At 53.0% G+C, this 17,984-nt stretch overlaps 1 protein-coding gene across 5 annotated transcripts in view; it reads right to left on the bottom strand.

The window, feature by feature from the left end:
• Positions 1-17,984, bottom strand: part of SARDH (sarcosine dehydrogenase) — an 86,523-nt gene that overhangs the window by 51,109 nt on the left and 17,430 nt on the right. For all 5 annotated transcript variants that reach the window (XM_061571716.1, XM_061571712.1, XM_061571715.1 and 2 more), the window contains 4 exons: positions 14,044-14,130; positions 10,997-11,087; positions 10,500-10,641; positions 1,718-1,801 (listed from right to left, as the gene is read on the bottom strand). In XM_061571716.1, coding sequence (XP_061427700.1) covers positions 1,718-1,801; positions 10,500-10,641; positions 10,997-11,087; positions 14,044-14,130 — 404 coding nt within the window. The remainder of the gene's footprint in view (positions 1-1,717; positions 1,802-10,499; positions 10,642-10,996; positions 11,088-14,043; positions 14,131-17,984) is intronic.

Here is a 17,984-nt window from a genome sequence, read left to right as displayed (position 1 = left end):
GAATAATTTTTCATATTTTTTGAAGCGGAGAGGCGGATTTGTTAAGGAGCACACACACACATATATTGTCTATTCATTTATATTCTCCAAAATGATGCTTGTGATTATATTGTGTCACAACAGAGTAATTCCCAGCTCTCTGCTGCCTGCATGGTCTTATCGTAATTGCGCCATCATGATGGGATTGGTGTCCACTAATTTCCCACACCCCTGGTGGCGCCATATGATTAACAGTGGAATGAGCCAATCAATAATTAATTAATTAATTTCTCCTGCGGAAAAACGTTGGCCGCGAACGCCGCTTTGGCTGCGACGGACTTTGCCAAATCGCAGTCGCCAGCAGGGAAATCAATCCAGCTCACCGGGTCTCCAGCTCTGCGCTCGTTCTGCCGCTCCTCGCACAATACGGTAACACGCAACATTTACGAACGATGTCTTCTTCCAGGGGTGGGGTTGGCGGTCATTGGGGATGATTGGCGTGCGGCCGGGGTCTCTGTGCTTCGGCCCTCGCTGCGCTTGCCACGGCGTCACTCGGTAACGGAGGGGACAAAGCTCCGGGTGCACGCCACTCGGAGCTTCGTTCCCGCCGATTCCATGCAGGTCGGTGAACCAGTGAAATATTCCCGTGCCCGGCGCACAACATCCCCTTTGCCTCTCCCCATGGCTTTGGCTATGAGTCTTGTACGCCTGTACGTTGAGCTGCATTCTCACCGTACGTAGTCAGCCGTGCTAATCGGAGGTGCCGCCATACTCCAGTATATCGGTGACCAGGCAAATGTTCAGCGAGTGCTCAAGCTCTGCTATGGTCATGAGGACGGGGAATGATCAGAGCACGCCAACTCCTGCGAAGTGGAATAACATCACGTGAGTGGCCGTCAGAAACCCGGCGACAATCGCCGTTTGAATGATGAAGGCGTTGCTGGCGGAAGAGCTCGCCACCGATGCATCGCTGGCACTTCACTCAAAACACTTTGAGGAGTGGTCCCCCTATACCAAAACCCAGACAACCCACACACGCACCCTTACACGTGGCAGCATGCGCACGGACGTACGCACGCGATTTCCTATCCGTACCAATTGCGTTGCGATGAACCAGTACCCAGTGGCCAAGAAGTGCCGGTATGCGGTGGTAGGCCACGCCGGTCACGGTCCACAACACCAAACTCTTTTATTTAAAACAGTTGTGTTGTGTTTAGTTTGTTGTCCTTCCCACCGCACCTTAGATTAGCACGGTTGGCTACGTGCGGTGAAGCTCAACGTACGTGCGCACGCGTGAATACCGGCACGTTGACAGAACGCCTCCTACACCCGTGGCACCAAGCGTTCCCGTGGAGGGGGAACGGGGTGAGCATGGCCTACACTAGTGACGCGATCTAACTCAAAAACCGCTATTATGAACCTCTTAGTTTGTAAGAGCGCAGTTTTTATTAATGAGAACAAAAAGGACTTTAAAGTGAACTACATATTAAATATTTATACATATTTACAAATACGTAGTCACGAGCAAAAGAGCTGTGCAGCTCAATGGGCTTTACTCAGGTGGGAGACTTCGGCCTTCTGTGCTGCCCCATTGCTCGATAGCGATACACATTTTGTATTTTGCACAGAGCGGCGTCATGCACGCAAAATTGCGTCTCAAAGCGCCGCAAGAATTGCAACTGCGACGGCGCGGGGTCGTGACGGAGGGAAATGAGACGTAAAACAATTGAACACGTACGTCAGCGGCTCCTTCCAAGTTGAACCATCCGGGTCTTTCCCACCCGTGGCGCTCTTGGAACACGCAGCCTTGCTGCTGCAGCACCTGTTCAGAGTCAACAAAGAGAACGACCATGAGCAATCACGTGGTCATCATCAGCATCATCATCATCATCGGCAGGAGCAGCAGTGGCATAACCGTCATCAACACAATCATTCAACATTTCTTCATCAACACAACAATAATTACCACCACCAGCATCGTTATCATGACCATTAGCAACATCATAACTATCAACTTCGAATAACACTATTATTGTCATCACAACTAACACCACATTCATCATCAGCACCACCGCCATTATAATCAACATTACCACCATCATCGACTACGACCATCATCATCGTCGTCGTCAATATGACTGCCAGTGTTCATCGTTCAACACCACTAAAATCACCATCACAACTACAACAACCTTAACCACCATCAACAACCTTTACCACCCCTACCACCCCTACCACCGTCATTGTCATCACTATCAACCACCATAAACGTCGACACCACCATCTTTATCATGACCATCATCATCATAACGACTACCACCATTCTCATGATCAACATGACCATCATTATTATAACCGCCATCTTTGGCTTCACCAATACCACGACCACCACGACGAAATAATATCATCATCCCACAATCATCATCGTTTTAGAGGCAGGCCAAGAGATGTGACGTGAAATGTCCCTATTATTTTTCAATGCCACCGGAAAACGACCGTGACCCGCAACGGCCAAGGCCACAACCTCCTCCCAGGGTGCCACCCCGTCCTGCTTTGTAATCGAGGACATAACGAGCGACGCCAGGGGATTAAATGAATTGCGAAAAATTAGGAGCCACTGAACCAACAAAATGGTTCAACGGAGAAGTGCTAAGAAATGTGAAGAAGTGCGAAGAATCTTCTTGGTTCTTGCGGTAAAGTCACGTAGAAGGGAAATAATAAAATAATAAAAATAAAACATAATAAAATACAATTCTCACGACGTTTCGGCTGCTTGCGTTGTGGCCGAAACGTCGTGAGATTTGTATGTTATTATGTTTTATTTTTTTTATTTTATTATTTCCCTTCTACGTGACTTTACCGAAAGAACCAAGAAGATAAATCCCTGCAGTCACGAAAGCTTTAAAGCGAAATTTAAGTGCTAAGAAGAAGTAGAGAGCGCAGGGAAACCTCCACAACATCTGTTCTCCTGTGGGGAGCAGCGTTAAGTATCCACGCACGCTCCCTAAGCTGGCGAGAACTTCAAGAGGCATGCACCGCTGACATTTGGCTGTGTTTGGATTTCAGTGCAAGGTCCCTTTTAGCTCCTCTAATTAAGCGGGAACAATAATTCAGCTCGTGCAGTGGCCGCCAATGTCACGAATGAGCCGGCAATTAAACTCAAAGCTTTGGCGAGGATTATGGGCATCACGACAACAATCCTCGACATTATTTTAGGAAAAGCATAATATTTTAACAAATTTAATATCACCGTGTTTTCAAGCATCTGTTGTGCATCTGTTTAAAACGTTTGTAATGTCTCACGAAGCGTTTGGCTATCTGTGTGCGTGTGTCCCGTGACACCCTTGGACACCCGTGTAAAAAAGATCAATTAAGGGATCGTGCAAGGAAATCATAAAACATAATCATGCATTGCTCTTTTATACACACTCGTAATAATAATTACAAATAATGTCAGCCACGCTAGTTAATGGCGTTGTTTGACCATACTTCACCACGCTAGTCGGTACGGGTTGGTGAACCAGTGGGGCAGATGTCCAGGACCGGCTCGGATATCACTTGCGCCACGACGCTAGCCGTGCTCAGGAATTGAACTCGGCTCACCGGATTTGTGGTGCGGCGCGCTCACCACACTGCTCCACCATACGCCCTCCCACCCCTCGCACCACTTAACCGGTGAAGTGCCGTGACAAAGCTTAGGACTCCTCAGTGGGGCGGACCCACTGGTGGTCTAACTGATGCTCGCCATCCACACACACACACAAGGGGGACCTCGGCCGACTTCGCACCGTTTTTATAATCCCTGGACATCAACCGTCGACCCGCGGGGGAATGGGCTGTCGGGTGTGACTCAAGCAACTTGCACTGACCCTCGGTTGTTCAGCATATGAATGCATACACCGCTCGTGAAGGTGTCTGTGTGGGCTGCAGGGTGGTGCAGTGGTAACACCTTGTACCTCACGGCAAGAAGCGCCTGGGTTCGATACCCAACTGGGATCCCTTGCTGTGTCGAGTGTGCATGTTCTCCCCGTGTTCTGCGTGGGTCTCCTACGGCATCTCCGGTTTCTGCGCATTCACTACGATAATGAACCGAGAATGTCTGTGTGTCTCGCGTGTGACGTCACTCCACGTCGAACAGCCCCCCTCATTAATAATCATGAACAGGTGACGTCTTCCAAATGGACAGCCCTCCATTAATAATAATTAGCGGGTGACGTCACTCCACATGGGGGGGGGGCGAGGCGCCTCCTCCCCCCTCCTCGGCGTCAACTCACAACCCTCACTACAAAGGCAGAACCCTCACGTCACGCAATCTCCATAACGCTGTTGAGACATCGAAGTAAAAAGGACGTCGTGATGAACAAGGGATTATAACCTTTAAATGAGATAAGTCTGTGTCCCCGCGGCCTTACAAATTGCACACGAATTGATGCAATGAATATATCACGTCGCGGTCTGCTTTTTGCTTGCAAGTTTCAGATTTACTGCAATACACCCGTCGTCCTTGGACTGGCAAAAAGCAAGTATCTAATAAAACCTACACAAGGTAACTGACATTGGCCAAAAATCTCAACGCTGATCAATGGCATTGCCCCCTACTTTAACAGTTTGAGACTCAATGAGGCTTTCCTGGGTATATACACGCACAAATAATAACTAGTTCTGAATCATATTTGGAATAGAATCCAAACTAATTAATTGGCACCGTACAACAACAATAAAAAGACAAAGATCCCCTGCGTAGCTTTTTAGACCGTTTGGGTCAAGTGCTGTGAGCGAGCACCTATGAAGGCAGGCACGGTGCACCAGGGGGTGGTGTGGCCTGACCACCACGCCCGCCCGCCTTTGTCTCCCCAGTCACACACACAGATACACATGAAATTAAACAAAAGCACTGACACACTGACACACTCACCCGCTCGCTGTCTGGGCAAAGCCAGCCGTGAAGAGCCAGCCAGCAGTATTTTGTGCATCGGGTTCGGACCAACGTCAGGAATGATCACTGTTGGGTCGAGTATTGGCTTTGAATTTATTTGATTTATTTTTCATTTATTAGGTATAACCCTGTGAGCCATGCAGCTCTTGACTCGGGTACTGGGTTCCAGCCAACTGTGAATCGACGTGGGGTTTTCCAATGGAGCGGTATAAAGATCTTGGCCCGCTCACCGATGACTGTCAAAACAAACCCCCCCCCCCCACTCCCACAGCCCCCGTTATTGATATCTGTGAGTCACTTAAACTGTCTGACTGCAGCTCAAGAGAAGTCGACATTTCAGTTCGACTGGCGTGTGACCAACACATCCATCGAGGAGCCAGCGAGGAGGCGACACGGCCTCGTGTGGAGAGAAGGCAACCGGGGAAAGGTCGGGAAATACGTTCCCGCGAAATCAAATTTCACAGGCTGTCATTGCAGACGGAGAGGGCATGGAGGAGAATTGGACTGAGTTCAGGGTAGAGAGGCAGGAGAGTGCGTGGAGGGGAGGAGAGTGAGATGAGAGGGGAGTGAGATGTGAGGGGAGTGGAGTGAGATGAGAGGGGAGAGGTAGGAGAGTGCGTGGAGGGGAGGAGAGTGAGATGAGAGGGGAGAGGTAGGAGAGTGTGTGGAGGGGAGGAGAGTGAGATGAGATGAGAGGGGAGAGGTAGGAGAGTGCGTGGAGGGGAGGAGAGTGAGATGAGAGGGGAGAGGTAGGAGAGTCAGCGGAGGGGAGTAGAGTGAGATGAGAGGGGAGAGGCAGGAGAGAGCGTGGAGGGGAGTGGAGCAAGAGGAGAGCAATAGATTAACCACCCCAGAAGGGATCACGAGGCGAGGTGCCGACTGAGCCGGATTTGAACCCACACACGTCTGGATGTGAATCACGCTCTCTAACCACAGTGGCGCCTGGCCACGTGTAATGTAAAGATAATTTAATGAATTAAGGAATTAATTAACTTCCCCCACCCCAGCGCCTAACCTTGGCATCACTTCAAGCTAAATTCCACACCCTGACACAAGCATTAATGGCAGAGAGATTCTCCATCCCCTTCACAAGATCATTTAAATCCTCTTGCAATCAGCTCGGCATCTCATCTCATTAGGGCCTGATTAAATGTCAACTCAACTCGCCCGGAGCTCTCACTACGGCTGCTCGACCCCCCCCCCCCCTCCACCGCCCCCCAGACTCCCCCATCACAAACGGGCGCTCTTTGCGTACCCAACATTGTGGCCGAGTGCTGCTGTCGTCGGAGCGTTTGACACGCAAATGAAATGTCAAGGGGTTTAAATGTTGATGCCTCGCCCCGCGCTCCCTCTCTCCTGCGGCCCTCCCGTTACCTCCGACTCGGTCGGCCCCTGCTGCCGGGAGACGGCGTCTGACCCCCTACTGCTGCCGGGAGATGGCGTCTGACCCCCTGCTGCTGCTGGGAGATGGCGTCTGAGCCCCTACTGCTGCTGGGAGACGTCGTCTGACCCCCTGCTGCTGCAGGGAGATGGCGTCTGAGCCCCTACTGCTGCCGGGAGACGTCGTCTGACCCCCTGCTGCTGCTGGGAGATGGCGTCTGAGCCCCTACTGCTGCCGGGAGACGTCGTCTGACCCCCTGCTGCTGCTGGGAGATGGCGTCTGAGCCCCTACTGCTGCCGGGAGACGGCGTCTGACCCCCTACTGCTACTGGGAGACGTCGTCTGACCCCCTACTGCTGCCGGGAGACGGCGTCTGACCCCCTACTGCTGCCGGGAGACGGCGTCTGACCCCCTACTGCTGCTGCCTGGGAGACGGCGTCTGACCCCCTACTGCTGCTGCTGGGAGACGGCGTCTGACCCCCTGCTGCTGCCGGGAGACGGCGTCTGACCCCCTACTGCTGCTGCCGGGAGACGGCGTCTGACCCCCTACTGCTGCTGCTGGGAGATGGCGTCTGACCCCCTACTGCTGCCGGGAGACGGCGTCTGACCCCCTACTGCTGCTGCCGGGAGACGGCGTCTGACCCCCTACTGCTGCCGGGAGACGTCGTCTGACCCCCTGCTGCTGCTGTTGGGAGACGGCGTCTGACCCCCTACTGCTGCTGCTGGGAGACGTCGTCTGACCTCCTACTGCTGCTGGGAGACGGCGTCTGACCCCCTGCTGCTGCTGGGAGACGGCGTCTGAGCCCCTACTGCTGCCGGGAGACAGGCGTCTGAGCCCCTACTGCTGCCGGGAGACGGCGTCTGACCCCCTACTGCTGCCGGGAGACGGCGTCTGACCCCCTACTGCTGCCGGGAGACGGCGTCTGAGCCCCTACTGCTGCCGGGAGACGGCGTCTGACCCCCTACTGCTGCTGGGAGACGGCGTCTGACCCCCTGCTGCTGCTGTCGGGAGACGGCGTCTGAGCCCCTACTGCTGCCGGGAGACGGCGTCTGACCCCCTACTGCCGCCGGGAGACGGCGTCTGACCCCCTGCTGCTACTGTCGGGAGACGGCGTCTGACCCCCTACTGCTGCTGGGAGACGGCGTCTGACCCCCTGCTGCTGCTGTCGGGAGACGGCGTCTGAGCCCCTACTGCTGCCGGGAGACGGCGTCTGACCCCCTACTGCTGCCGGGAGACGTCGTCTGACCACCTGCTGCTGCCGGGAGACGGCGTCTGACCCCCTACTGCTGCCGGGAGACGGCGTCTGACCCCCTACTGCTGCTGCCGGGAGACGTCGTCTGACCCCCTACTGCTGCCGGGAGACGGCGTCTGACCCCCTACTGCTGCTGCCGGGAGACGTCGTCTGACCCCCTACTGCTGCTGCCGGGAGACGGCGTCTGACCCCCTACTGCTGCCGGGAGACGGCGTCTTACCCCCTACTGCTGCTGCCGGGAGACGTCGTCTGACCCCCTACTGCTGCCGGGAGACGGCGTCTGACCCCCTACTGCTGCTGCCGGGAGACGTCGTCTGACCCCCTACTGCTGCTGCTGGGAGACGTCGTCTGACCTCCTACTGCTGCTGGGAGACGGCGTCTGACCCCCTGCTGCTGCTGGGAGACGGCGTCTGACCCCCTACTGCTGCTGGGAGACGTCGTCTGACCCCCTGCTGCTGCTGGGAGACGGCATCTGACCCCCTGCTGCTGCTGGGAGACGGCATCTGACCTCCTACTGCTGCTGGGAGACGTCGTCTGACCCCCTGCTGCTGCTGGGAGACGGCATCTGACCCCCTGCTGCTGCTGGGAGACGGCGTCTGACCTCCTACTGCTGCTGGGAGACGGCATCTGACCCCCTGCTGCTGCTGGGAGACGGCATCTGACCTCCTACTGCTGCTGGGAGACGGCATCTGACCCCCTACTGCTGCTGGGAGACGGCGTCTGACCCCCTACTGCTGCTGGGAGACGGCGTCTGACCCCCTACTGCTGCTGGGAGACGTCGTCTGACCCCCTGCTGCTGCCGGGAGACGTCGTCTGACCCCGCTGCTACTGGGAGACGGCGTCTGAGCCCCTGCTGCTGCCGGGAGACGTCGTCTGACCCCCTACTGCTGCCGGGAGACGTCGTCTGACCCCCTACTGCTGCCGGGAGACGTCGTCTGACCCCCTACTGCTGCCGGGAGACGGCGTCTGACCCCCTACTGCTGCCGGGAGACGGCGTCTGACCCCCTGCTGTGCATGTCAGCTCAGGGAGACGAGCACCACCGCTCCCTGTGGTCACTGTTGCATTGTTGTTGTTGTTGTAAACACATTGTTTTGTTTTTTAAGTTCCAAGTTCGACATGAGGCACCATCAACAGTGGATGTCTTACGGACATGTCCGTCCCCCGCCATAGGAACGTGGACCTTGACACCGTAAAGACAAACCAGTGCAGGACCAACGATCGTGTAAGCGGAGCTGCACTGACTGCCTTCGCCCAACCGGGGGTATTTCTGACGGGGGGGATACAAATGCTGTATTGATACGACGGCTTTGATCATCTCAGATTATCTGGGATATGAAAAGCAGGATTGTCTCAGGCCATCTCGGATGCTTGATAGATTAACAGACACATCAAGATCCCCTCTTTCCTCTCCCCACCCCTCCCTCGGCCTTCCCTCTCCCTCTCCGTATAAATCCTCCAAGTCCCCTGCGCGTGGTTCCCCACTTGGCCGGGACAGCGAGTCCGATCCCCGCCGCCCTGCAGACTGGTCCTGCCGCGCCCAATTCGAGTTGCCGCTCGCCGAATTTCTGTTCCCTTCCAATGGCGATCGGCGGCATCGCACCGGGCTCCCGTTGTGTCACAATGAAAAAAAAAAAAAATCAGATGCATCAAAGGCTTTCGAGCCGGCTTGCTAGCTACGCACGCCCACGATCCAGTGCCTCGCACGCAGGCGGCTGGTGGATCACGCACATTTGCAAAATCCCCCGAGACAAATTGGCCGCAAAGTGGCCAGGAGGTGGAAGTACAGCAAGTGGGGTTCGTGAACCCATCTGTGTGGACGTTAGAGAGTCTTATGACCGCACCGCTGGGTATTCGGTTTATGCCCATGCACAAAACAAAACACAAAAGAAAGTTACCAAACATCCCAACCCAGTGCAGTTCTGGGGGGAAAAGATCAACTTTGAGGCTTTGCTTTGCAGGAAATTAGACAACTTATCCGAGCGTATTTTAAATAATAAACGAGGAACATCTCCAAAACACAAACGGTGACTATAGGGAGAGTGCACGTCGACAAAACTGACACATTAAACGCGGAATAAACACATGCACGGTGATTCAAAGGAACATTCTAAAACAGCAATAAAAACTATCTCAGTTATCTACTCCGCTGAGGTGTGTCACGCTACATTACGTATTCGCAGTTTTTATCTATTGCGCAGACATGCGCCCACTGGGTTTATTCAGGCCTCCTTCCGTTAGTCGTCGCCCCCTCCGCCGCTCGATTGGCCCCTGTGAAGGTTTTCACTAATTTTGGGGGACACGTGGAGGGAGCCTGGGGCTCACCGGACCGGATTCTCCGAGCATGAAATTATTCCCGACGACCGGCGCGCCGTGACCTTTAACGGCCGCAGCGCCGCCGACTCCTCGCATTGCACCGGGCAGGGTCACGTGACCGGGGCTGGATGCTTGTTGCTTTATTTTTGTTCAAGCGAGCTCTTCATAAAGCCTTGATCCGTTGATTATTTCGGGAAAACACGCGTCCCGGGAAGGTCAAGAACTACAAGTTTATCTTCTTGGTTCTTTCGGTAAAGACACGTAGAAGGAAATAATAAAAGAATAAAAATAAAAACATAATAAAATACAATTCTCACGACGTTTCGGCCACAACGCAAGCAGCCGTCCTCAGGTGAAGAACAGGGCTGTTGGAAAGACAGCGTCTGACGGAAAGACAGCATATTTTCATTCAGACGCTGTCTTTCCGACAGCTTTGGCCAATAGCAGTTCCATTGTGCATGCTGTTTATGTTTTAGCTATGGGAGGAAGCCAGAGAAACAGGACAAAACTCCATGCAGAACAGGGGGGGGGGGAAGAGGACATCCCAACTCCCGCAAGCTGGGAATCGAACCCAGGCTCTTAATGCAGCGAGGCAACAACGGGTTCCCGCTGCGCTGCCGCCCCAGCGCGAGCCGACCTTGTGGAAGGGGTCGAGGCGAGCGTTGCGGAAGGCCAGCGGCTCGTCGTGCGGGAAGACCACCGAGTAGTTCTTGGCATACGATTCGTGACTCCGCTCGCGAATCCAGCGGTTGTCATTCGTCATGGAGCCGTGGAAACGTCTGGCGGGGCGAGGCAGGGAGAGGGGGGAACACGCGCCGCACGTACGTATTGAGGGTGCCGCAGTGGTGAGATGTATGTACGTACGTTGAACTTCTTTGGCGCCGTACGTAGCCAACCGAGCGAATCGGAGGTGCGGGGGGAAGGATAACAAACTAAACACAAAAATCAGTTCTAAAGAGATTCGTTTTCAATCAAGATTTAGAAGTGCATAGCTCCAGTGGTTTCCTAATAGGTGCAGGCGATATTCACGTATCTGACCTTTTCACATATCCGCCCACAGCCTCAGGCCCCAGGGAATCGGATATGCGACGTTGTACTGCATCGTCTCGTGTGACAATGCGTTGCGTTCCCTACCGTATGTCGTAGCTGAACATGTCTTTCTCTGGGCGTCCATGAATGATCCAGTGAGCCAGCTCCTGGCCACAGCCACCTCCCAGCATCATCCCTTCGCAAGCATCAACGCAAAACGTACACCGCACCACACCACGCATCAAATGCACCGAGTGGCGGTGATGTCACCACGGCTCCGTACACCGAGTGCCGCGGGCTCACCAGCAAGAGATCACGTGACAGACCCAGGTGTGGAGGGTTAAGAGACTCCAGTGACTGGGAGATTCGCCATCCTACATTGCCCACCACTCGTTGTGCCAGCTGCACATCCGAGGCTGCTGCCTGAGTGACCAGACGCTGCAGAGGGCTCAACATTTGCCAGCCCGCCTGTGGCTATGCTGCACTTGACCTGTAATCCAGCACTGTGGAGGTGAGGGTTGGTGCATCACGCACACACCGGTGAAACGCCATCTCCACCCGTGGGAGTTGAGGTCGCCAACTTACGGTTTGGCCAGGATGTGATTGCAGTACAGCAAGTGGGTCAATTTCTACCTGTGCAGGGATTGAGGGTCACTCCCCTCACTCACACGTGTGGGTCTTCTCCAGGTACTCCGGTTTCCCCCCACACGTATGAAACGCTCATGAGTGGAGTTGGAACATCATGTCAATATAGGACCACAGAGCTAGAGCAATTGTTGGTGCGGGTTCTGGCTGCCTTTGCGCGCTGTATTACAAACTCCACGAATCTCTGTGATCTCTGTAGTTAGACCTCCTGCTGTCCACACGGAGACATAGGCACTAGCCTACGTTTGTATTTTACACATTTGTAGTGATACACTTTGAGACACTAGGAGTAGGAGGCACTCTATGTATTACAGCCTTCACAGGGTAACTACACTTCAGCGAGGACAGCTAACAGACTGCCTGACTGACAGAGAAGGTGAACACGAAGACTCCAGCAGCACGACGAGGGATCCACTCCGGACGATCGGGGTCCCTCTTCTCCTCCTGGCGTGGCCTCGCTCAGCCCCCGGTCATGCCCCCCTTCTGGAACCTGCTCGTGGGTCCCGGGCTGACCTCACGTGACCCCTCTCTCACCTTTGCCCTGCATCCCTCTCTCTCTCTGCTTATCACGTGACCTGCTGACAGACAGGGCTGCTGCACCTGCAGATCGCCTTCTCTGCCAGCAACCAGCGTTATGCTACGTGGTGACCCATTCCATGTCACTACACGTTTACCAAGGCATTACTAATCATCTTCTTGGTTCTTTCGGTAAAGTCACGTAGAAGGGAAGTAATAAAATAATAAAAATAAAACATGATAAAATAAAATAATTCTCACGACGTTTCGGCTACAACACAAGCAGGCCGTCTTCAGGTCACTATGCTCCATAGTGACCTGAAGCAGCAGTCTTCAGGTGAAGACGGCTGCTTGCGTTGTAGCCGAAACGTCGTGAGAATTATTTTATGCTTTATTTTTATTATTTTATTACTTCCCTTCTACGTGACTTTACCGAAAGAACCAAGAAGATGAATCCCTGCAGTCACGAAAGCTTTAAATCGAAACATTACTAACCAGTTCATCTGCATCAATACAGTTCCACGATTAACTATTTTAAGACATGTCTCGAAGTTTTCTGCCTTACGTCCCAAAAGTAAATTCTAAATCTTGAGACGATTCGTTCTTCCATAGTGCAGTTCATCGCGAGCAAAACACTGCATCTAATTTTCCTCTTAAACTTATTCCCACAAGTGACATTTAATGAGCAATTAAAACTTTTAGCTTGGTCGAATATGAACGTAAGAGGCTACGATGAATCAAAGCTTCTGCCTCAATTAAAATTAATCTCACTGAAAATTTTAATTCTGTTTCAAACATCATGCCAAAAACATGTTCACTTGAATCTGTTCACTCTTTATGCGTATCTTCACTGAATGATATGTAAAACATTTATTTTTATTTGCAAGTAAACATTTGGGGCTTCTGAGGATACACATTTTACTTCGCCTGCATTTTGAAAAACTCCTCTGTGATGCAAGACCCTGTTGAATATTACTGGAATGCACTTGTTATTAAGTTTCAACTCTATTCACAGATGTTGTATAATAAGAAGACATTTTACTGGTAGGAACCCACTGGTTCCACCAGCCCACAAGGGATTATTGTGTCCGTCCATCGTGAAGGGAGGGGCTGGGTGGGGAGGGAGGGAGGGGCTGGGTGGGGAGGGTGGGGAGGGGCTGGGCGGGGAGGGTGGGGAGGGTGGGGAGGGGCTGGGTGGGGAGGGTGGGGAGGGCTGGGTGGGGAGGGTGGGGCTGGGTGGGGGGTGGGAGGGGTGGGGCTGGGTGGGGGTGGGAGGGGTGGGGCTGGGTGGGGAGGGGCTGGTCACCCCGTGGTGCCCTTATAAAACTCAACGCTTAACTTACTCACGCCGGCTTGTGTCCACCTTCACAGTCGGGCATATTTGCGGAATACACCACGCCGCCGTTGATCCTGGCCATTGACCGAGCAACCCAACGTTCCTACTAGCTCCCTCCGCAGGAATGTGTTTTTTTATTAAGCGCTCAGTTTTTGTTCCTTTTCAGAGAATGAGTGATTTAGAGGCATGTAGAATCACAGGCGAATGGGAAGGCAATGCAGAACCGGGTGCCAAGAATGTCCCAAGCTCTGTAGTCCTAGTTTGGTTTGTTTGACAAACTCGATTTCATGAGTCGATTATAGACGCGGGAGTAAACTGGCGAAAACCTGGAGAAATTCGCGTGTGCGTGTGGGGTAAACGCACAATCCCCGTACAGATGGAAACAGGTGGAAATAAACCCTCTTGCTGTGTACTGCCATCATACCCTGGCAAGCCAGGAGATTGTGACTTTGATGCCACACGGGTGGGGCATTTGTGTGATTAGTTTCACGAGTTTGTGTTATCCACCAACACTCACTGCCTCTACAGCGCTGGACTACAGGACTGTACGAGCCAACATGCAGCCTGTTCAAGAAGTCCGTGGTTCGAGGCCCGCGGCTGCTCTGGTTCATGTGTGTACGTGAGTGCATGAGTGTGAGCGCTTGAGAGCGCTCACCTGCGCTGTTGAAGCCGCAGCCAAGAAAAAATCCACGCACTTCCGGCGACTCTCCCAGCAGAGGCTTGTGGTCTGCAGTGAAGGATTCTGGGAGAACACGTGCACAATGTTTCACAGCGTTAAAGCAACAATGTCCCAAGTGCCTCACTCTTTCACACGAGCACGTGGTGGTGCTGGTCTCGAAAAAGCATGCAGCAATACTAAGCCCGTGGTGGAAATTCCACATTGCCATGTCCAAAGGAAAAACAATGTCAACTTTTCACAAAGTAGAAATATTTTGTATTATTATTGCAATTTTCCCCAATGTAATCCCAATTGTGTTATTGCCATTAGGTCTTGAGGCGAAATGCCTGTTGGTCTCAGAGCGGTGCAGCCCTTTCGTGTCAGAGATTGGCCCACAGATGTAGATGTAACAGAGCTACCTCTGAGGTCCCTTCTGCAAGTGACCTCTGGTCCATATAGTAAAGCAGTGGGGGGCAACCTGCGACCCGTGGGTCCCCTCCTGGTGGCCTGGTCTAGGGGTGCCCAGGGTGGGTCGTGGTGGCCTGGTCTAGGGGTGTCTCCAGGGTGGAGCTCCACGTGGTGGCGTGGTCTAGGGGTGTCCAGGGTGGAGCTCCACGTGGTGGCCTGGTCTCGGGGTGTCCATGGTGGAGCTCCACGTGGTGGCCTGGTCTTGGGGTGTCTCCAGGGTGGAGTTCCACGTGGTGGCGTGGTCTCGGGGTGTCCATGGTGGAGCTCCACGTGGTGGCCTGGTCTAGGGGTGTCCAGGGTGGAGCTCCTCGTGGTGGCCTGGTCTAGGGGTGTCCATGGTGGAGCTCCACGTGGTGGCCTGGTCTAGGGGTGTCCATGGTGGAGCTCCACGTGGTGGCCTGGTCTAGGGGTGTCCAGCGTGGGTCCCCTCATCGTGGCCTGGTCTAGGGGTGTCTGGGGTGGGTCCCCTCGTGGTGGCCTGGTCTAGGTGAGTCCAGGGTGGAGCTCCACGTGGTGGCCTGGTCTAGGGGTTTCAGGGTGATGCCTGAGGTCATGATGATGAGTGCACAAGCACCACGTCAAGCTTGCAGCCCACTGAGGTGAAGGAAGGCTGCCCACGTGGCCCACTAACTAGTCTAGGTTGCCCATCACTGAACTAACGGGCAGCACTTTTCCACTCGCTCAGCCATAAATGAGAAAATCATTAAAAGGTATTCTTTGGGTCTTTCGGTAAAGTCACGTAGAACAAAAAAATTAACAAAAAACTACGACGATCGCAACACAAGCAATCGTCATCAGGTTGTGATCGAAACGTCGTAGTTTTTTGTTTTATGAATTCCTGCAGTCACGAAAGCTTTAAGTCAAGATCATTAAAAGATTTGACCAAACTCTAAAGACACACAAACCAGCACTAAAAGCATAAGTAGCAATGAGCAAACGCATTTTGTCCCGGGTACCGCAAATAAATATTTCCAAATAAACACTTCCAAAGACAAGCGCATGTTGGAACTGCGTTACGGAATCGACGCGTATCCGTGATCCTTCTATCTCGTTTTGGTTTCCATCTTCGACAAAACAGCGTAGCAGGGCTGAGGACTCATCACGCCTGTACATTGGTCTCTAGGTGGCCCCGGGGGATGATTACGTGGTGACAAGCCGGCACACACACACACGTACGCACGCACGCAATGATCTGTGACATTTAATCTGGCCAAGGGAGTGCGACGTTCTTTAATATCCATGCAATGTGGCCAGCCCACACCGCTGAGCACACCCAGAGGGCACGGTTTCGCCTCTCAGCTCACCATCCCTGCCATGGTGCCCCATCTCCTGATATTCCTGAGTCGTCATTAGAAGGGACGATGGTCGATGGTCAACATTAGTCACGGAGTGGAGGCCAGAGGAACTGGACGCGTCCGACGGGACGTCTGCCGGTGAGACGGTGCGATGAGACTCGGCTCTTGTGCAGGTGTGCCGCGTTACTACGGCGAGGGTCGTGCGAGGTGACGGCAGCTTGGGGGGAGACCGTCATCCAGCAGTGGATTGCACACGGCTGATTACGACGACTGAGTTGTTGATTCAAGCTCGCTGACGATGATGAAACTCTGCGAGTGGTCTTTGAATGGCGCGTGGACTGCGTTGACAGCGTCCCCCACTTGCGCCACCCTGCCGCCCAAAGTCGATACGGCAAGAAGGGTCTGTGTTCAATTCCCGACCGGGGAGCCTTTGTGCGTGTAGTGTGTACATTCTCCTATTGATCTCCTATTGTCTCCTCCGAGTTCTCCGCTTTCCACCCATAACTAAAAAAGAAAACCATACAATGTAGCTGATACTGGGCAAAAACAACATCCCGATGCTGCAAAATGACACTGAAAATTAGCCTACATAGCTCATCGGATTCTTCCAGTCTAAATAATTATTCTGATTCTGACTAAATTGGGATTGCACACAGCAGCCAGCAACATTGCCCCGGACTGAAAAACTTGACAGGACCCTCCTGACAAAGAGTCTTGAGACTCGGCGGGGCTCGCTCGGGTAAACGAGCGCAATAACAAGACGGGTGGTGAACTACATCAAGCTGGAGACGAGGATGTAACAGTGGTCCTTGAAGGACACGCTGACTGTGTCACAAACAGGAAGAAGTAAAGTTTCAAGTTGATTTTGTTGAACCGGGTGAGGGCTCATGAGACCAGCGTGAGTGCCATCCACAAGAGTGACTCGGGGCACGAGTGTGTGACCATGGGCACGTCGGTCGCTCTACATAGGGTCCCAAATGAGCAATTTGTGGTGCAATTTTTCAAAATTTGACAAATGCGGACTCTGGTGCCAGCACACGGTGGGCCGGCTCCTGCATAATTACACCAGGGGGTCTCGAACGTCCACTGTGAAGCCTACGGCGGGTCGTGTTGTTATGGTTCATGTGCACAGCGCAGTAAGAACCAGGGCGGCCGGTGAATTCGAACCGTGAACCTCTGCAACAAGCGGCGAACGCCGCTACCAAACCTTAATAGCGACTGAACGAGGCAGCAATACTGGCTACAGAATTAAATTTAGTTGCTTTCATTTATTTTATTCTATTTTTTATCTCCGTGACTTTACCGAAAAAACCAAAGAGTATAAAATACAGATCTTTGGGTAATTGCCTTATAAATGAATATCGCTCATGAGCTTGCAGCAGAATGGACACGTGATGGTGATCGAGATGTCACTCCTTGGAGGAGAGTTGTCGACGGTACAACAGTGGTGGGAATCTGGCAGAAAGAAGGGAGGGATGGCTGCATCAACGGCAGTGGCCGAGATGACCTCTTGACCTTGCTGCCTATTGCACCGCATTATTCGACTTGTAACCACATCACACTTTTGCTCCGGGCGTCGAGGAGTCAGAATTAAATAAATGAGGCTTCTGGTGACCTTTCCGATTCCACACCGCAATCTATTCACCAGAGTAATTAACCCACCGCACACAGGTGCCTCAGCCCGGATATAAAATGTTAAAGACGCCCACAAATAAACGAACGTGCCAGGTACACCACAGCTAGTAAGTTTATAACAGAAGCAGCTGCGTGCCACCCAGTGGACCCAATGAGTTCCTGGTGTTTGATTTTCGGTTTCAGCCGCCCACGATAGATTTGGGTTGTCCGGTGTGGGCGGCGAGCTGATAGCCACAGCTCAGTCGCCCGGTGGTTGCGCGGTATATTAAATTCGGTTAATCACCTAATTTGGCAATTTCTTATTGAGAACTCAAATGACACTTCTCTACGTAACGTTCTTTACAGGGGTATGGAAACGAATCTGAGAGGTCATCCGCCTCGGAGATGGTGGGATTGTGAAAGGTGGTGGCAATTTGGAGAGGGGCCTTAATCCAATTGTGGATTGACCATGCCTGCTGCTGCTGCTGCTGATGATGATGATGATGACAAATTGATGTGGTATCTCGTGTGGATAGGAGGCAATTGAAGTAACTCCAGGGC

Source organism: Lethenteron reissneri, chromosome 48, assembly GCF_015708825.2.
Source record: "Lethenteron reissneri isolate LAM-NWPU_2019-01 chromosome 48, ASM1570882v1, whole genome shotgun sequence".
Lineage (NCBI taxonomy): Eukaryota > Metazoa > Chordata > Hyperoartia > Petromyzontiformes > Petromyzontidae > Lethenteron > Lethenteron reissneri.
The sequence above is the reverse complement of the archived record's forward strand: the minus strand, read 5'-3'. Positions and strand labels throughout refer to the sequence as shown.